At 35.9% G+C, this 17,921-nt stretch overlaps 2 protein-coding genes across 3 annotated transcripts in view; one reads left to right on the forward strand and one right to left on the reverse strand.

Annotated features, from left to right (window-relative positions):
- Positions 1-408: 408 nt before the first annotated feature.
- On the forward strand, positions 409-3,752 carry LOC137749579 (myb family transcription factor APL-like). Its single transcript, XM_088688464.1, has 5 exons — positions 409-729; positions 823-899; positions 1,697-1,755; positions 3,232-3,292; positions 3,385-3,752. The coding sequence occupies exons 1-5, from the start codon at positions 468-470 to the stop codon at positions 3,736-3,738; spliced, it is 813 nt and encodes a 270-aa protein (XP_088544590.1). The 5' UTR covers positions 409-467; the 3' UTR covers positions 3,739-3,752.
- Positions 3,753-7,563: 3,811 nt separating this feature from the next.
- Positions 7,564-17,921, reverse strand: part of LOC137749516 (transmembrane 9 superfamily member 12) — a 22,878-nt gene continuing 12,520 nt past the window's right edge. Inside the window, exons 1-2 of one of the 2 annotated variants that reach the window (XM_068489619.2) lie at positions 10,330-10,573; positions 7,564-10,003 (exon numbers count right to left, since the gene is read on the reverse strand). In XM_068489619.2, coding sequence (XP_068345720.2) covers positions 7,937-9,916 — 1,980 coding nt within the window. In that variant the 5' untranslated portion in view covers positions 9,917-10,003; positions 10,330-10,573 and the 3' untranslated portion in view covers positions 7,564-7,936. Of the gene's footprint in view, positions 10,004-10,329; positions 10,574-17,921 lie in introns of those variants that run through there. The other variant, XM_088689159.1, reaches the window with a different exon arrangement.

Consider the following 17,921-nt stretch of genomic DNA (forward strand, 5'->3'; position numbering starts at 1 on the left):
TTCAAACCAAGGACAGATCATATTCATTTAGTACCACTACAAGTGCAGTTTGGCATTAAATCCTTGGGAGTAGTAATGAAAAAGATGGTAAAGACAATTAATTCACATGAAACTAACTGGATTAATGAAGCAACTGGTGGATAGGATTTTTTTTAAACTCACTGTGTTCCGAGTTCAAACTTTTCCCGATTAGAATGGTAATATCGCTTGCAATAAAAATTTAAAAAAAAAATGAAAATTAAAAGACTGGAGCAATGGCATAGCTTTCCACGTTTCCCTTCATGCAGTGGAAATTAAAGACAAACCTGCTGGCTTTGGCCTCTTCTGTGCCTTCCTCATGTAACCTCCAATTCTGTGCTAGCAAGCTATACACCACCACAGAAAGAGCTAGCCTTTTTATGCCCTTGGGTTTTATCTAGTTGCGCTTCTGCATTTGCTTTCTCTCTTCTGAAAAGAAGAAGGGGAAAATGGTTGGTTTTGGTTGTAGTGGTGGTGATGAACAGGATTTTCAAGGATCTTGTCCGACTCCTATTGTCACTCGTAGCGATGACAGAGTTGTTCTCGAGGGTGGGGAGGCGGCGGTGGTGGAGGAGTTTGATCGTGAAACTCGTGATCTTCAGCTGCCTCAAGACTGTGTTCTTAAGGCAAAGCTCAGACCCCGACTTCAATGGACTCCTGAGCTTCATACCCGCTTTGTTGATGCTGTCAATCAGCTTGGAGGCCCTCACAGTGAGTAACCCTTCTCCTTCTTCCTTGGCTTTGAGATTTTTCGCTTGTTTTCGGATTTCGGTTTCTGATTGCGTCACGCGTTACATTTTGCAGAGTCAACTCCGAAGAAAGTTCAGCAGGCAATGGGTATCCAGGGAATAACTCTTTTCCAAGTGAAGAGCCACCTCCAGGTCTGTTTGATCCATGCATGATTCATTGATGCTTGTGGAAAAAATCTCTGAAAATATACACAAACAGAACCGGTTATAAACTTTTAATAAAAGTTTGAATTAGATGAACATTAAACTGCCAATAAGACATTCGTAAACCGATTTAGTGACCCTTTACTGAGGAAAGATTTTTCAATGTGTCCGGAACACGGAGTGGAACACCACGTGTCTCTATACAAGTAGTAAGATTCTTGTGTTAAAAAATTTATAACATAAAAAATAAAACTTTCCACCACTTATATAATAATATGTGATATACCACTTGTGTTACAAAAAAAAAATTTCTCTTTACTGAGGTCCTTATTAGTGTCCAAATCCGGCTCTGAGGCAATACGAATAAAACACGTGCATTCGGCCTCACTTTAAACCATGCTTCATAAGTTTTCTCATTTATCGTATTGAGAAGGAAAACCCACAAATTTTCCTTATTCTTCTAAATAATCTGATGTGCTTTAAATTCTTAGTGTTTAAGGATGGTTGGTAGATTAGATTGGAAAGTTTTCTAATTTCACTAATTTTTTTTTTAAAAAAAAAAAAGAAAATCATATTAAGGTTTAAATTAGGAAGGTATCATTGCATTTTTGTCTTTGACATCAGTTTGCTTTGAGACGGTTCTGTTAGTATCCTTTATATGTAAAAGTTTGTAACCAGTTTTATTTGCGTATAATTTCTAGAATTCTAATGTTAAGTGCTAATGTACTAGAGACGTTTTTAAATTTCACTGTTACAAGTGATTGAGGTGATAATCATTTTTGCAGAAATACAGACTTGGAAGGTACTCAGGGAAGGAATGGACGGAGGGGACACAAATCTGTATGTTCTTCCTAGAAACTTACTACTATACCAGTAAAAATTATCCTTAACTAAACAGTTGGTATAGTGAAAACAAGGCCGGCCAGATCCAGTGCAAGCTGGGCGACCGTCTAGGGCTCAAAAAATTGGGGGCATCAAAATTATTAGGGTGATATATTTATATATGTTTTTATAATAGTATAAATTTATAAACTTAGGTTAAACGATAAAGAAGTTCAGTTAGAACTAATGGTTTCTGTTGTTTAAAATTAATGAGGATGTCTTGGATTCAAAACAGTATGTCTCGTTAACCAGAAGTGAGGGTTTATGTTGTTTAAAATTAACGAGGGTGTCGTGATTCAAATGCCTTTCCCATTTGTACGAATTTCTTTTTCATAATAAAATTTATAAAATTTGGTTAAATAACCAAGAAGTTTTATCATAAACAATTGTCTTTTTTTTTTTTTTTTTTTTTTTAATAATATTATGGAGAGGTCATAGTTTGAAATGTTGTGTCCATGTTTTTTCTTTCCAAGTTTTACGAATTTATTTTTAGTTGTTAATTTCTTTTTAATTACTAGCTAATAGTTATGTGGGTTGCAAATTTTAAACTTTAATTTCAATTCAAGTCTAACCTTCAACAAAGAGTAATGTGTAGACCAAATTTGCAAATCATATAATGTGTTACCAAGGTTTTAATTTAGTGTCCATTTATTGCTTATGCATGTCAATTAAAGACTCGAAAGTATGATTATTTTTTTAGTCTCATATTGAAAGGGTTCGTAAATAAGAAAAAACACCTCACGGCTTTATAAATGTACTTTAAAAGTTCATATATAAGATAAACAAACTCAACAACTATCCACTTGTAAACTCGGAGTTTTTTTTATTCCTTTCTCTAAATACAAAATAAATTAGTTTTTCCTTGTCTAAATTATTGAGTTTAAAGTGTTTTTTAAATTATAATTTTATTGAAGCCTCACGTGTGAAAAGAAATAATTTTTATTATAGGAAGTTAAGGCATATTTTTTGAGGTAGCCTCGGTCCTCAAAAATCTTATGACCGGCCCTATGTGAAAATAACTTGTGCGTTGTGAAAGATGTTTCATGTTTGAGTTGCTGCATTTAGATTTTCACTGCCACTAAGCGAAAGAGACCTCAGGTTCACAGGACTTGGAAGAAGGCCTAAGCACTAGGCGTACTCCCTTGCAACTCCCGCAGACCGCAAGAATGTATGATTTGCTCTGCTCCTCTATCTTCCATACGAATGCACTTGTTAACTTATTTGGAAAGGTAGTTATTTTCGCACTCTCAGTTTCTCATTATGCAACTTTGTCCATTGATTCTCCCTCGATTTATTAAATCGAATGCTGGAAACGAGAAGACGAGTGCCGAAATAGAAAATGAGAGTGCGGAAAATCATTACCCTAGTTCCATTTTCAAGTGCATTATCTTGTAAATGCTGTGATGTTTTATGTTTTGGGTTGTGGCTCCATGTATAGGCCCTCTGATGAACTGGTAAAGGCAGCTGCTGATGAAGAAAGAATTAGAATGCAAATTGAGGTAAGTTTTCGAGTTCGGAAACTGATTTGGGAACTTAAGTTGATATATGTAAACCTTCTTCTGTATTCATAATACACACCACAACTTTGCAGGCTGGGAGGCAATTGCAATTGTGGCAGGATGCTGAGCAGAGATACATGAATTTTGCTATGGAGAATGCACATAAGAAACTTGCTGAGCAATTTTTTGGTGGTGCAATTGCCGCGGGCGTACTAAACGGCGTTTCAGGTTTAGGAACAATGGAACTATACCCGGCATATCAGATGACTGCGGGAAGCAGCATGCAGCCTAGCCTTGAAGGCCACTCGACCTCTTACGGGCGTTCGGAGAATTCATCTGTTGAAAATTTCCAAACTTGTACTGAAGATGACGAGAAAACGGAGCAGAGCTTGGACGATGACCCTGCGGAAGCTTACCTGATCGACCCGGATCCAGATATGAAGTGAAAGGGCACTCTGGATGAAAGAACAAAATCACCTTTGTGTTGTTTCCTTATGGAGTTTCATAAGTTAAGATTTTACCTTTTGCCTTTTGGTGTAAAACTTTGACAGCGTCTGTTTGCTTATGTCGCAAGTTTCGCTTACCAAACAGTAGACCTGGCATTCGTGTCGTGTTTCTCGTGTTCGTGTCGTTTTCGTGTCATACCCGATAGCTTAACGGGTCGTGTCGTGTAATACCCGTTAAAGTAAACGGGTAATATGACCCGACCCGAAATCAACCCGTTAATATTTTCAGGTAATATGACACGACCCGTTACCCGTTAAGAAAAATATTTTTTAAATCAATAAAAATGAAAATGAAAACATTAATTTGACCCAAAAAAATGTAAAACATAATACTAAATCAGTATATGCATACTAAATTTCGGAGTTGACCCCTTAATGAAAGTTGTAAAGCTTTTTATTACGAGTGATTACATTTTTCACACTTCTACAATAATTTTTATTAATTTTATTAATTTTTCACTAAAATAAATAACATTGTTCATGAGATTTGGAGGGTTTTAAAAATCTAAACGACCATGTAACCTTGCCAATGGAACTCAAAGCTTACATGTTATTCCTTTTACAAAATCCTCAATTTTCATAGATCATCATGACATAAGATTTTGTGGTATATATCCACTTCTGTAAATATTTTAAATTGACGATCAAATTAGTTCATTGTATTCATATAGGATCAAGGAGTGTAGCTGTAAAAAATCATCAAAATCAGAGTTAAAATAACCGTTAAATCGTGATTTTTCGTTTATAACCGTCGAAACATTTTGTCTCGTTACTTGATCTCTGAATGTTTGTTTTTTGCAATTTCTGGCGTATGCGATCTCGAAGCATATATAAACACGTTTGATGGTTGGATCATTGAAATTAGTTTCATATGATGCGTATCCCATCAAAACGATACATTAACTAACACTTAGAGTTTATTTATATTTTCATTAAGTATAACATAAGATTTTGTGGTATCCACTAATGTAAATATTTTAAATTGAAGATCGAATTCATTCATTGTATTCATATAGGGTCAAGGAGTGTAGCTATAAAAAATCATCAAAATCGGAGTTAAAATAACCGTTAAATCATGATTTTTCATTTATAACCGTCGAAAAGTTTTGTTTCATTACTTGATCTCTGAATGTTTGTTTTTTGCAATTTTTGGCGTATGCGATCTCGAAGCATATATAAATAAGTTTGACGGTTGGATCGTTGAAATTAGTTTTGTAGGATGCGTATCCCATCAAAACGATAAATTCACTAACATTTAAGAGTTTATTTATACTTTCATCAAATATAACATAAGATTTTGTGGTATCCACTAGTGTAAATATTTCAAATTGAAGATCGAATTCATTCATTGTATTCATATAGGGTCAAGAAGTGTAGCTGTAAAAAATCATCAAAATCGAAGTTAAAATAACCGTTAAATCGTGATTTTTCGTTTATAACCGTTGAAAAGTTTTGTCACTTTACTTGATCTCTGAATGTTTGTTTTTTGCAATTTTTGGCATATGCGATCTCGAAGCATATATAAACAAGTTTGACGGTTGGATCGTTGAAATTAGTTTCGTAGGATGCGTATCCGATCAAAACAATAGATTCACTAACACTTAAGAGTTTATTTATACTTTCATCAAGTATAACATAATATTTTGTGGTATCCACTAGTGTAAATATTTTAAATTGAAGATCGAATTCATTCATTGTATTCATATAGGGTCAAGGAGTGTAACTATAAAAAATCATCAAAATCGGAGTTAAAATAACCGTTAAATCGTGATTTTTCATTTATAACCATTGAAAAGTTTTGTCTCATTACTTGATCTCTGAATGTTTGTTTTTTTCAATTTTTGGTGTATGCGATCTTGAAGCATATATAAACAAGTTTAACGGTTGGATCGTTGACATTAGTTTCGTAGGAAGCGTATCCCATCAAAACGATAGATTCACTAACACTTGAGAGTTTATTTATATTTTCATCAAGTATAACATAAGATTTTGTGGTATCCACTAGTGTAAATATTTTAAATTGAAGATCGAATTCATTCATTGTATTCATATAGGGTCAAGGAGTGTAGCTGTTAAAAATCATCAAAATTAGAGTTAAAATAACCGTTAAATCATGATTTTTCGTTTATAACCGTTGAAAAGTTTTGTCTCGTTACTTGATCTCTAAATGTTTGTTTTTTGCAATTTTTGGCGTATGCGATCTCGAAGCATATATAAACAACTTTGACGGTTAGATCGTTGAAATTAGTTTCGTAGGATGCGTATCCCATCAAAACGATAGATTCACTAACACTTAAGAGTTTATTTATACTTTCATTAAGTATAATATAAGATTTTGTGGTGTCCACTAGTATAAATATTTTAAATTGAAGATCAAATTCATTCATTGTATTCATACAGGGTCAAGGAGTGTAGCTGTAAAAAATCATCAAAATCGGAGTTAAAATAACCGTTAAATCGTGATTTTTCGTTTATAACCGTCAAAATTTTTTGTCTCGTTACTTGATCTCTGAATGTTTGTTTTTTGCAATTTTTGGTGTATGCGATATCGAAGCATATATAAACAAGTTTGACGGTTGGATCGTTGAAATTAGTTTTGTAAGATGCGTATCCCATCAAAATGATAAATTCACTAACACTTGAGAGTTTATTTATACTTTTATCAAGTATAACATAAGATTTTGTGGTATCCACCAATGTAAATATTTTAAATTGAAGATCGAATTCATTCATTATATTCATATAGGGTCAAAGAGTATAGCTGTAAAAAATCATCAAAATCAGAGTTAAAACAACCGTTAAATCGTGATTTTTCGTTTATAACCGTTGAAAAGTTTTGTCTCGTTTCTTGATCTCTGAATATTTTTTTTTTGCAAATTTTGGCATATGCGATCTCGAAGCATACATAAACAAGTTTGACGGTTGGATCATTGAAATTTGTTTCATAGGATGCGTATCCCATCAAAACGATACATTAACTAACACTTAGAGTTTCTTTGGGTTAAATATTAGGCGGGAAATGGATGGATATAGGCTGCAAAATTTCCCAAACATTAGGCGGGAAATGGATGAAACTCTTGAAATATTAGGCGGGAAATTAATTATTATAATTTTTTTATGTGTTTGGTATTTTTATATTACTTGATATTTTTATTTTTAATGTGTTTTATGATTTTTAATCTCAATCTTTGCCTATAATATACTATAAAAATAAATAAATAAATAAAACTTAAAATTTAAAGTTTATATAGAATAATAATTAATAAACAATATACACATATTCATTATATCTATTGCATTTTATAGTAAGTTTTTTTTAGTAGTTTAAAAAATTAAAATCATCAAAATAGCATTTTTCTTATCGTGTCGAAACAGGTTACCCGCGTGTCACTATCGTGTAAACCTGTTAAGGACCCGTTATTAACGGGTTATTATCGTGTGACCCGATAATGACCCAATTAGTTATCGTGTTGACCCGAAACCCGTTATTTTCGTGTCGTTTACGTGTCGTGTTAACGGGTCGTGTAAGAAATTGCCAGGTCTACCAAACAGTAAAGCAGTAAGGAGTACGAGTAATAAGAGCGTCCGTTTGATAACTTATTTCGTTTTTGAGAAAACTAAAATGACATCAATCGCCCAGAAACGGATATCAAATGCCCCTAAGCTTTCAACTTAAACAAATTTTAAATGTTGAACTGAACTTAACCCCATAAATCAAATTGAGAAATTAATAGCAAAAAATCAATCTGTTGAGAATTAAAAGAATTATCCAATTTACTTTTCCATTCCAAATATGAAATAAAAGAGAACACAAGGATTGAAGGTCCCCGAGCTACAACTTTCTAACACAATGTGATTAAACTAAAGTAAAAGCGCAACGCTAGTGAAGCAGTAAAACGAAATGGGATAGACGGGTAAACGGAGAATCTGCCGCCGGTGATGTCGCAAATGAGGGCAGTACACAGAAAACAAAGGACGCTATCACCGGAGAGCTGCTTCAGATACCGCAACACCGTCAACTTTCAGATGCAACCAAGTGTAAGGGCCAAAATGATATAGCCAAAAATACTTCTTCTTCCTAACATATAGCAGACTCACATTTCCCAACTGTTTGATAACAATGCCAGCCAACACTTTTCTAGTCGATCTTTACGGACGAGAAGAGGTAATGAACAAAGTAGAAAGACATAAGAAAGCCAATGGTGCCAGTTGACAGCATGATTGCAGTTGCCATGATCAATGAATAACCGAGGTAAAGGATAGCCGACACAGGCCCACTCAAACTCTGCAGGTCAAATACCAGGTAATTGATGGAGTATAGGAACACGTAAAAGGAAACTGAACCTGAGGCAAAGAAAGCCTTCCACCACCACCTCCAATCCTCCACACAAAGATGCATGTATGTGAGAACTACTGAAACTTCAGCACAAACGATAACCAACAACATAAGCACTATAAAAAGGAAACCGAAGACATAATAAAACCTTCCAAGCCATATGCTAGAAAGGATGAAGAAGAGTTCAATGAAAAGGGTTCCAAATGGAAGTGTCCCAGCACCAAGAACAAGAAGCCATGATGGATATTTGCGTGCAGGAATCTCCCTTGGAATCTGGTTGGTTCTTACGGGATATGAAATTGGCTCAGCTCGTGTGCCTAAGAATCCTCCAAGAAGGGTGAGAGGCACGGAAATGCAGAACCAGAGGGAGATGAGTATAAAATACAAAGAAATGGGAAGAGCACCAGTACTCTTGCTGCCCCATAGAATGAAATTCAATATTGTAAGAATAACAAAGACGATTCCAGGAAAGAAGCACGCCACAAACCAGGAAACCGATCTCCACCCTTCGGAAGTCCCCTTTATGGTTCTCCACATACGGACAGCAACATAACCAGCAATAATCCCAAGGAAAAGATATAGAATGATCATTCCGGTCAGTAGCATTCCTCGTGATGCTGGTGACATGAAACCAAATGCTGCAAAGATGATTGTGACAACTGCCATCCCTGTAATCTGAACCCCATCTCCAACCATCACGCAAAGAAGCTTGGGAGAATCTGGTTCTCTGAACACATCTCCCACAACAAGCTTCCACCCAGAGAGCTCTTCATTCATTTGAGCTTGAGATTCTTTGTCCAGTTCTTCGTATCTTGTTAAATCCCTCCTCACAGTCCTTAGGAATATGACAAAGACTATACCAGCGAGGAAAAGGATCACCATTAATGAATTCAGGATAGAGAACCAGTGCACACGAGCACCCTCCATCTTCAAATAAGCATCCCACCTTGATGGCCATCTTATATCGCTTTTCACAAACTCAACCTCATAAGTAAATGATACTTTTTCTTGCTCCCTTATTATTTGAGACTTTTCGACCTCTGAGGGGCAATTTACAGGTTGGATTTTTTCATACATGGCTTTTTTCTTCATGGCCTCTGGGTCATATTTAATGCTGCAAGGGGAAACCTCAAAGCCAACAATCTCAAACCCAGATGCCTTCTTCTTATCAGCTTCTGAAATGACACCCATGCCTTCTTCCCCAGTCCCGATTACCTGCACACCACTCCCTTCATACTCGTGAATCAAAACAGTGAACTTGAGGTGATTGATGATGTAATCTTCTTTACTGTTGGGTGGTGTGTACCCAACAGGAAACCCAGTCCACTGAATCTTAACCCCATTTTGATAAGCATACCTCATCGCAGGCAAATTATCAAGGATCATATTGACCTGATACAGATCACGGGTCCTCTGTTTCAGCAGCTTTACGTCGTGCTCAGTCAAGGCGGATGTGGTACACAGGTAAAGAGTCTCATTCACAGTCATATTGAAGCGGTACGCAGAGGTTTCGATCTCATCTCCCATAAGGAGTTCCCCGAGATTCTCAGCGCTTTTCTTGATACCTTCAGGGGGTTTGCAATAAGGGAGACTGTAGTAGCTGAAGGGCAGCTCGGTCTCTATAGAAGTCAAGGAGTTAACTTTGGTAATGATTTGTTGCCCTTTCGAATATGTATGCATGTAGCTTCCGGGGAGATAAAACCCATTACAGGTGTGCACAAATACAATCAAAACAAGCAGAGCCCATTTGATTGAGGGCATTCCCGGAATCAATATCGCCATCGGAATCAAAAAGAAAACAACACTCACCACAAGTTGGGGTGAGCAGTGGATCTAAGCTAGCTCTTAAAGTTGCATCCACCAATTAATCTACACAAATTTCAAACAGAAAACATACTAATATTAGCCAAAAGAACACAAAGACTGAAAATTTAAGCAAAAAATACAAAGTTAAGCATTCGGGTTAACAAATTTGATCAAGAACTTGTTAATTGTTCAATTTCTATACTTCAACCGCATCAGATCCACTAATTAACAGCGCATAAACATTCAAATACTCACTCAATCATCCAATTAGCAAAACGTTAATAAAAAAGCATACCCAGATCCAAAATTTGGAATTACAAAATAAATTGAAATCATGCGTTTCAAAAATACAACAGATCCATGAAAATTTTGAGAAATTGAGAACGAACCGTGACAGGTCCAGAACCGAAACGGATGCTGAGCGGCTGTGGTGCGCAAGAGAGAAGCAGAATCTCGGCGTCCCCTTTCGCTTAATATTATGCCGCTGCCATTAGGCCGAACAGGCTCGGAGTGTTGACGGAACTAACTACTTTGCTTTCTTCGGAATAAACGGTGCGAATGGAGATGAGAATTATATTCTCCACGCTCTAATATGGTGGGCCCCAGCCCACTGTGGAAGCATATAGTTAGATTGGATCTTGGATGGGTGGTTTTCATTGTTTTTTACATCCTCCAAAACTTTTTTTTTTTTTTTTTTTTTTGGAAATATGCACAAATGGATTTTAATCGTTCCAGGCTGGTAACTAAGCAGCGCGTTAAGGTGATTAGTTGCCGGGTAAATGAGATAAGCGGATGAGTGATTTATTATCTTCACATGCTGAAGACAAATTAAGTATGTTTTATGCTCTTAGGTTAATAGAGTCACAAGCCTTCAGGTTAGTAGAACATGCCAAACTCTCAACAGACGGTAACTAATCACCTTGTGAAATCATAAATAGATTATAATGAAATTTGGCATGTCATGTAAAGTGTAAAACTTCTCAATATTTTTAATTAAAATTAAAGGATTTTGACATCTTCTTTAAAAATGTTCATTACTTGATCGGAAAACTTATAATTAGTTATTAACTTTTTATCAAAATTTTAAGCATGACCATATAAGTAATGACATTCTATGTATTAAAAAAAAAAAGTAATGACATTCTCCACATTATTGTTAGTCCATTGTGAGGCTAAACTCATCCCTTTCTCTTAATGTAGATAATATCGTTTGTTAAAAAAAAACGAAAAAAGTAATGACATTCTCTATTCAAGATTAAAACCTTCTTGTGTGCATGTGATAATTATTTTTTGAACAAGGTGCAATTACAACAACGATCCTCTACGGATCTTAATGGACATGTAGTCATAATACATGTAATGTGATTTAGCTACTTTCAACTCTTTAGTATCCTGTTAACCATCGTTATAATTGTATTTGCAGACTCGCTTCTTTTCTAACTTGAGCAACTCAGCACCTAACCCTCTTTTTTTTGCTCAGGAGAGGGGACAATTGAGAACAAAGTGGCGAACAGGTGTGTAACACGTGAGAATCTGCATATGTGTGTGTGTGTATATATATATGACGTTGTGGCTCGTCAAAACAATGCGCCAACTCTTTGCATCCAAATTTGAATTCTTATCGTATAAATTAAAATAATTTACAATAATATATCGCCTTGTCAAAAATAAAAATATAGAATGATTGTGATTTACGGCCTTTTCCGTTTGATCATGCTTATGCTTTATGAAACTGCATTGTTATCATCATTATTATATGCTTGTTATAGTGGTTAGCAATTTTAGAAATAAAAACCTCGTTAAAGTGTTGGAAATTATATACTATAATATTTAATTTATATGAATGAAAAATAAGAGTCATGTGTTATAGTTGAATTCAAATTCATGAGTTGCGTCTGTTCGTTGGAACTTCAGGCAATAATCACAATGTTTCAAAAGGGGTGGCTTGAGTTCTATATAACCTCAAGCATCCCACATATCTAATAGAATTAACAGAAGAGTTTTCTCCAATGTCTTAGTAAAAATCCGAGTCGTGTTTTGAGAGTACGGAATATATGAAGTTCGTCAAAGTCCGAAGATTGAAGTGCTTTGACTTCGGATTATAGATTGTTGAATCCTGGGACACGGACACCTACCGAACTACAAGCACAAGAGTAGGGGCAAAATTCTGTCTTTAGGACATTGCATTTATGCAAGCCTCAATCTCCAAGTTTGTCAGTTTTTCTAACTTTCTCTCTAATTGTTTATATTAATCTCATACATAAATTGATGTTGTGAATTTCTTTATGATTATTATTAATGGAATTCTTGTGTTATTTTCATATTTTCTAATATTGCTCCAACAAAAATTGTGGTTGTAAAACTTTTATCTTTAAAAATATCGTTTAATCTATACTATTAGGGTGTGATTATGTAGCACATAGCAATATTGGCAATAACGTTGCAATCACTGTATTTGGTAGGAATCAGGAATGTATAAACATGGATCTGCTTTTTCTACATCTAAAACACCTTTGGAAGTGAAGATTAGAAACTTAAACTTCAAGCCAAGATGCGTCGCGTGCGACCTTTATGACATTTCTAATACTATCTTTAGCTAACTCACGATGCCAATTATGTTTTTGCCTTTATCTCGACCAGTTCATGAGAACATGCTCACGTGTTTAACTCAAGAGAATGACTTACATAGAACGAGTTTATCGTCATTTGACGTTCTTTTTCAGTAATACAATGTCATGTGTTAAAAAGTTTACACATATAATTTTTTATTGGAACGGGGCATGCTACAAATAACGGTGAATCCGTTCTGTTTAAGTTGTTCTCCTAGCGGAGTGCAAGGCTCTTAACCTTGTAGTAGTGGTTTTGTGCTAATCAGGTCGGAGTTTTGGTTACTTTATAAATACGAGATTATGTGTTAATAAATTCGAATGTGAATAAGCAACGGAAGTTTGAATAAACGTTTTAAATTAACCAAAGTTCTCAAACTTACAACAAATAGAAATCTACTAATTACATACATCAAAATCTCTTAAACTCCCCATTGAATACAACCCCCACAAGACCATCTCCACTCATGGGATAAAGCTTAAAATATAAGTTTAAAACCCCCTAAGTCATCTCCAACCATGGGCTAAAATAAGCCTTAGGGAGAAAATATATCTCTGGGCTAGATTCCCCTAGAACTTAAGCATGACTTAAATTATTCTAGACCCACCAAACTGTCATATTTCAAACTTTTTTCTTTTTTGTTTATCACTTATAATCTAACGGCTATGATTAGATGAGATCAAATCTAATGGTAAAAAAAAAAAGATTTGACGGTCCAAAATTAAATCTAACATCTAAAATAATTTAAGAAATTATTTAAATCAAACTTAACTTAAAACTTTATAAATACTTATGTATTTGTATGATTTTTAATTACTTATCAAAATTTAAATATTTTTAAATTATAATGTTCATAAAAATAAATTAGGATAATCTACATAAATTTTATTTTTAAAAAAGTTACCAAAAAAATAAAATTAGGCTAAAATCATTGTTTAATAATCTCGGGTTAAAATTTGAAGGAGAAAAACACTTTTTAGGTTATGGCTTAAATTTTTCTGGCTTAAATTTTTAAGCTTTATCCCTAAGGGTTGGATATGGTCTAAATATCGTTGTAAATGAGAATTTTTTTGATGAAATTGTCCCGTGATGTTACAAGCCAATTCGTATTATAAAACGTACTTTATTAATTTACTGGAAAATATAAAGTACAGTAATTGAATTTCTTTTGTACAGATTCCTCTTCTTAGGAAAAGCAATTAATTGAACTAAAACTAAAAGTGGTTTATATTAAAAGGAAATGGTACCGCCTTCTGATGTGGAACAAGAAAGAGGTATGTGTATACTTTCGCAGGAGTCTGACCCTTTTAATTTGGGGCCAATTATTGAAGAATGCTGCCTTACGAGGAAGATTAAAAAGAGGACGAGACTGGCTGCGGAAGCAACGGATTGCGAGCGCGAGGAGGAAGTGAGGAATGTTCGTACTAGGAATGCCACTATTGCTGAGGAAGCGGAGGAGGCCAGCCTTGAGGGGTCTCTAAGGTTGTCATGAGACTAATATATCGTCTGGAACGGTCAGGGTATCGGGATGCCTTGACAGTTGACAATTTATTGAGCAGAATAGGCTCCACATCCCGACATAGTGATACTATTGGAGACCAAAAATTGTAGTAGTCGCTATGGGTATCTAAGGAGAAGGTTAGGGATGGATTTTAAGCATGCGATGGAACCGAAGGGGATTGGTGGTGGAATGTGCTCTTGTTTTTGAAAGATGTGAACCATGTGGTGTTAGTGAAGTATGCAGATTTTCTTATTGAAGCAAGCGTTCATGATCATCACGTGACAAGTGTATGAGACTGTATGCAATATATGCAAGTACGGATGATAAGAAAATGTGTGAGCAGTGGAACACGTTGAGTCAACGGATGATGGGGTGTAATGATGATTGTTTACTAATAGGGGATTTTAATGATATTCTAGAAAATGATGAAAAGGAAGGAGGGAATTTCCGAACCATTGCAAGTTTGAGGGACTTGAGGGATTTTGTTGCGAGGAATCGGCTTCAGGATTTGGGTTTCGAGGGATACCCATTCACGTGGCGTAACAATCGAGACGAAGGACCGGAGGAAGGAATATGAGCTACGAAAGGCAATGAAGGAAGAGGAAAATTATTGGAGAACAAAGTGTAGGGTGCAATGGTTAAAAAAGGGTGATAAAAATACAAAATTCTTCCATGCACAAATGGTTAAACCACGAAGGGCGAATAAAATTAAGGGTTTGGAGGACACCAATGGTGTGTGGCAAAACGATGGGAATGTGGTACGGGATATTGTGCGAATAAAATTACTGTAGAAAGTTTTTACCACGATCACTGGGATACGATAAAGGGTGATGTCGTTAATTTTGGCATCGGGCCAAGTAATCAACAAGGATAGGAGTTCGATCTTCTTTGGGACCAAGTGTCCGAAACGACGGCGGAAGAGGGTCGCGGAAAGTCTAGGTGTTCAGATAAAGGATTGTCTTGGTAAATACCTTGTCTCGAAGCGGACTTTGGGCATTGAAAAAAAAACAAAAGGAAGTTTTAATGAAAAGCACACAGTACTGTTCACTTTAACAAAAAATCATATTTTTACACTAAAAAGTCAAACCTGGTACTATTCACTTTATCATTTATTTTGTCTTTATCTTTAAAACTCAAAATTTTCAAACCCTTTTCATTAGTTTCCTAAAAAAAAGAGAAGTCTTTGAAAATGTGCGAACGAATGTGGAGTCGAGGATGAGCGGATGGGCTGAAGAATTCCGAACACAAGCGGGAAAGGAGATTCTAATAAAGTCGGGGGCTATGGCATTACTAAATCATGCTATGTCATGCTTCCGCTTACCGATTGGAGTATGCAAGGAAATTGAACGAGCTATTGGCCGGTATTGGTGGAATGGTTTTGATGGGAAGAGGGGTTTGCATTGGATTTCTTGGGAAAAAATGAAGCGAGACAAGCAACATGGGGGCGTGGGTTTCAGAGACCTACAGTGCTTTAATATTGCGATGATTGTGAAGACGTGATGGAGAATTATGCATAGCCCTGATTCGTTATTGGCAACGGTTCTCAGCGATAAGTATTTTCTTTCTAAGTCGTTCTTAGATGCTCGTTTCAAGATCGCTTAATTTGGAAATATACAATGAATGGCGAGTACACGGTAATTTCAGGATACAAGCTTGCAACAGATATGATGGAGGCAGGGCCTCTACCATTCGAGAGGCATTGGAGGAGTGCAGCAGACATGGTTTGTCAAACATTATCATAGAGTCTGATGCTCGTGAAGTTATTAGGTTGATAAGGAAGGAGGTCGGTGTTGATGCGGAGGTGGAAAGCATAGTGCAGGACATTCGGGCTATTACAAATGATGTGGGGACTGTTTCATTCGAGTTTGTTCTTCGAGAAGGCAACCAAGCGGCGCATTCTGTTGCAGCGTTTATTCAGAAAACTAGAGGTTCTTTTAGATGGGATTGTATTGGTCCTGAGTTCCTTTTTAACATCTTGGCTGAAAATGTAAACATTTCGATTGGAATTTAACATAAAATCTATCTTTAAGGAAAAAAAAATTAAAAAAAAATCAGTATTTTTCCATTGTAACTTGGAAGTGTAAAAACATCCTTTTGTTTTATTTATCCACAATCACACAAAGGATAGCTGCTTAAGTGTAAAGACAAAAAAGACATAACCTTCCTATCATATAGCAGACTCACATTTCCCAACTGATTGATAACAATGTCAGCCAACACTTTTATAGTCGATCTTTACGGATGAGCAGAGGTAATGAACAAAGTAGAAAGACATGAGAAAGCCAATGGTGCCAGCTGACAGCATGATTGCAGTTGCCATGATCAATGAATAACCGAGGTAAAGGATAACCGATGCAAGCCCACTCAAACCCTGCAGGTCAAATACCAGGTAATTGATGGAGTACAGGAATGTTGAAAATCAATGTCAAAATTAGGTAAGGAAAGTTAGGCAATGTTAGGTATTAGGGCTGGGCACGGGCCGGGCCGGGCCCAATTTTGAAGGGACCGGACCGGACCTAGGTTCAAAGGGAACAGGACGGGCCGGGCCGGGGATTACATTTTTTAATATAAGAACCGGACATTACCCGGCGCGGTTGAAACGGGCCGGTTCGGGCCGGGTCCACGGGTCCATTTTTTTTTTTGGTTGTTTGAAAGAAAAAAAAAATTGTACATATTCACAGATTGCAAACTGCACAGATTGCAATCTGCACAAAAAACTGCACAGATTGCAATCTGCACAAAACTACACAGATTGCAAACTACACAGATTGCAATCTGCACAAAACATAAGAGGCAACCAAATTGATATATCAAAATAAACGCAGCTTATAATTTGGAGAACCTAAAATTTAATCGAACTACTATATCAGAACCATCATAAACATAAGAGCCAACCAAACTGATATATGAGAATACAACATAGCTTATAATTTGGACAACCTAAAATTTAATCCAATTAAAATATGACAAATGAACAGATAAAGATGCTCCCACGTAACAAACTAAACCTCACCCTCGACTGAAAACAGACGATGCACCAGCCAAGTTACCGTCTCCTCTATACAAACAAAACCTGCAAAACCAATCATGAACCAAAAAAATAAAATAAAAAAACAAAGTATATACCATAAGCCTGAAAAACGCTGAGAAAGGAAATTCCAGAAAGAGAAAACAGATGGAAGGCAAAGGCTCTTCAATTTTAAACAAAAAAAAAACAACATATCAGTTTCATTGTCTCTTGTTCAATATGTAGACAAATCGCTGGCTTCAACATCACAAAATTAGCAAAACCAAACAAAACCCCAAATTGATTTTAAAAAAATAATAATAATAGAAAACATTCCACCCTGTTCATATCCTGCATCTCTTCTATAAGACTATAACTGTTTCCATCTGAGACCACATAAAAACCTCCAAATTCAATTTAACCACCCATGAAAATCCATAAGCGAAACTGGGTTTAAAAATTCACCCAAATAAAGATTCAACTTTTGTATACTTTCGAATCTATCAAAATCAAACTTTTCAGTTTAAAACAAAAGAAAAATCAAAAGTTGAAAACCCTTACACTGATTCGGTGTTGAGTGAATAAACGAAGAGCTGAAAAGGACACAAAGTGAGACTTGAAAGGGGACGACCGAATGCGAGAATGGAAGAAGAAAAGCAAAACGCACAACTTGCAAAACGATAGAGATGCAGAATTTGGTATGGGAAACTGAACAAAAAGCAAAGTGCGTATAAACTAAAAACCAAACCTCATGATCGCGACGGCGGTGATGTCGTCGGGAAAGAGTGAACAAGAATCGGGAAGATGGGTTGTGCGGGTGCCTAGGTCTAGGATGAGATGTCGAGGAGAACAATCAAGAAGAAGAT

This window comes from Pyrus communis, chromosome 17 (assembly GCF_041283825.1).
Source record: "Pyrus communis isolate YQ-2024b chromosome 17, ASM4128382v1, whole genome shotgun sequence".
Classification (NCBI taxonomy): Eukaryota; Viridiplantae; Streptophyta; class Magnoliopsida; order Rosales; family Rosaceae; genus Pyrus; species Pyrus communis.

Coding starts and splice junctions, on each gene's coding strand:
- LOC137749579 (XM_088688464.1), top strand. CDS start 468: ATGGTTGGTTTTGGTTGTAGTGGTGGTGATGAACAGGATTTTCAAGGA. Junction 900..1,696: donor AAGTGAAGAGCCACCTCCAG/GTCTGTTTGATC, acceptor TCATTTTTGCAG/AAATACAGACTTGGAAGGTA. Junction 3,293..3,384: donor GAATTAGAATGCAAATTGAG/GTAAGTTTTCGA, acceptor ACAACTTTGCAG/GCTGGGAGGCAATTGCAATT.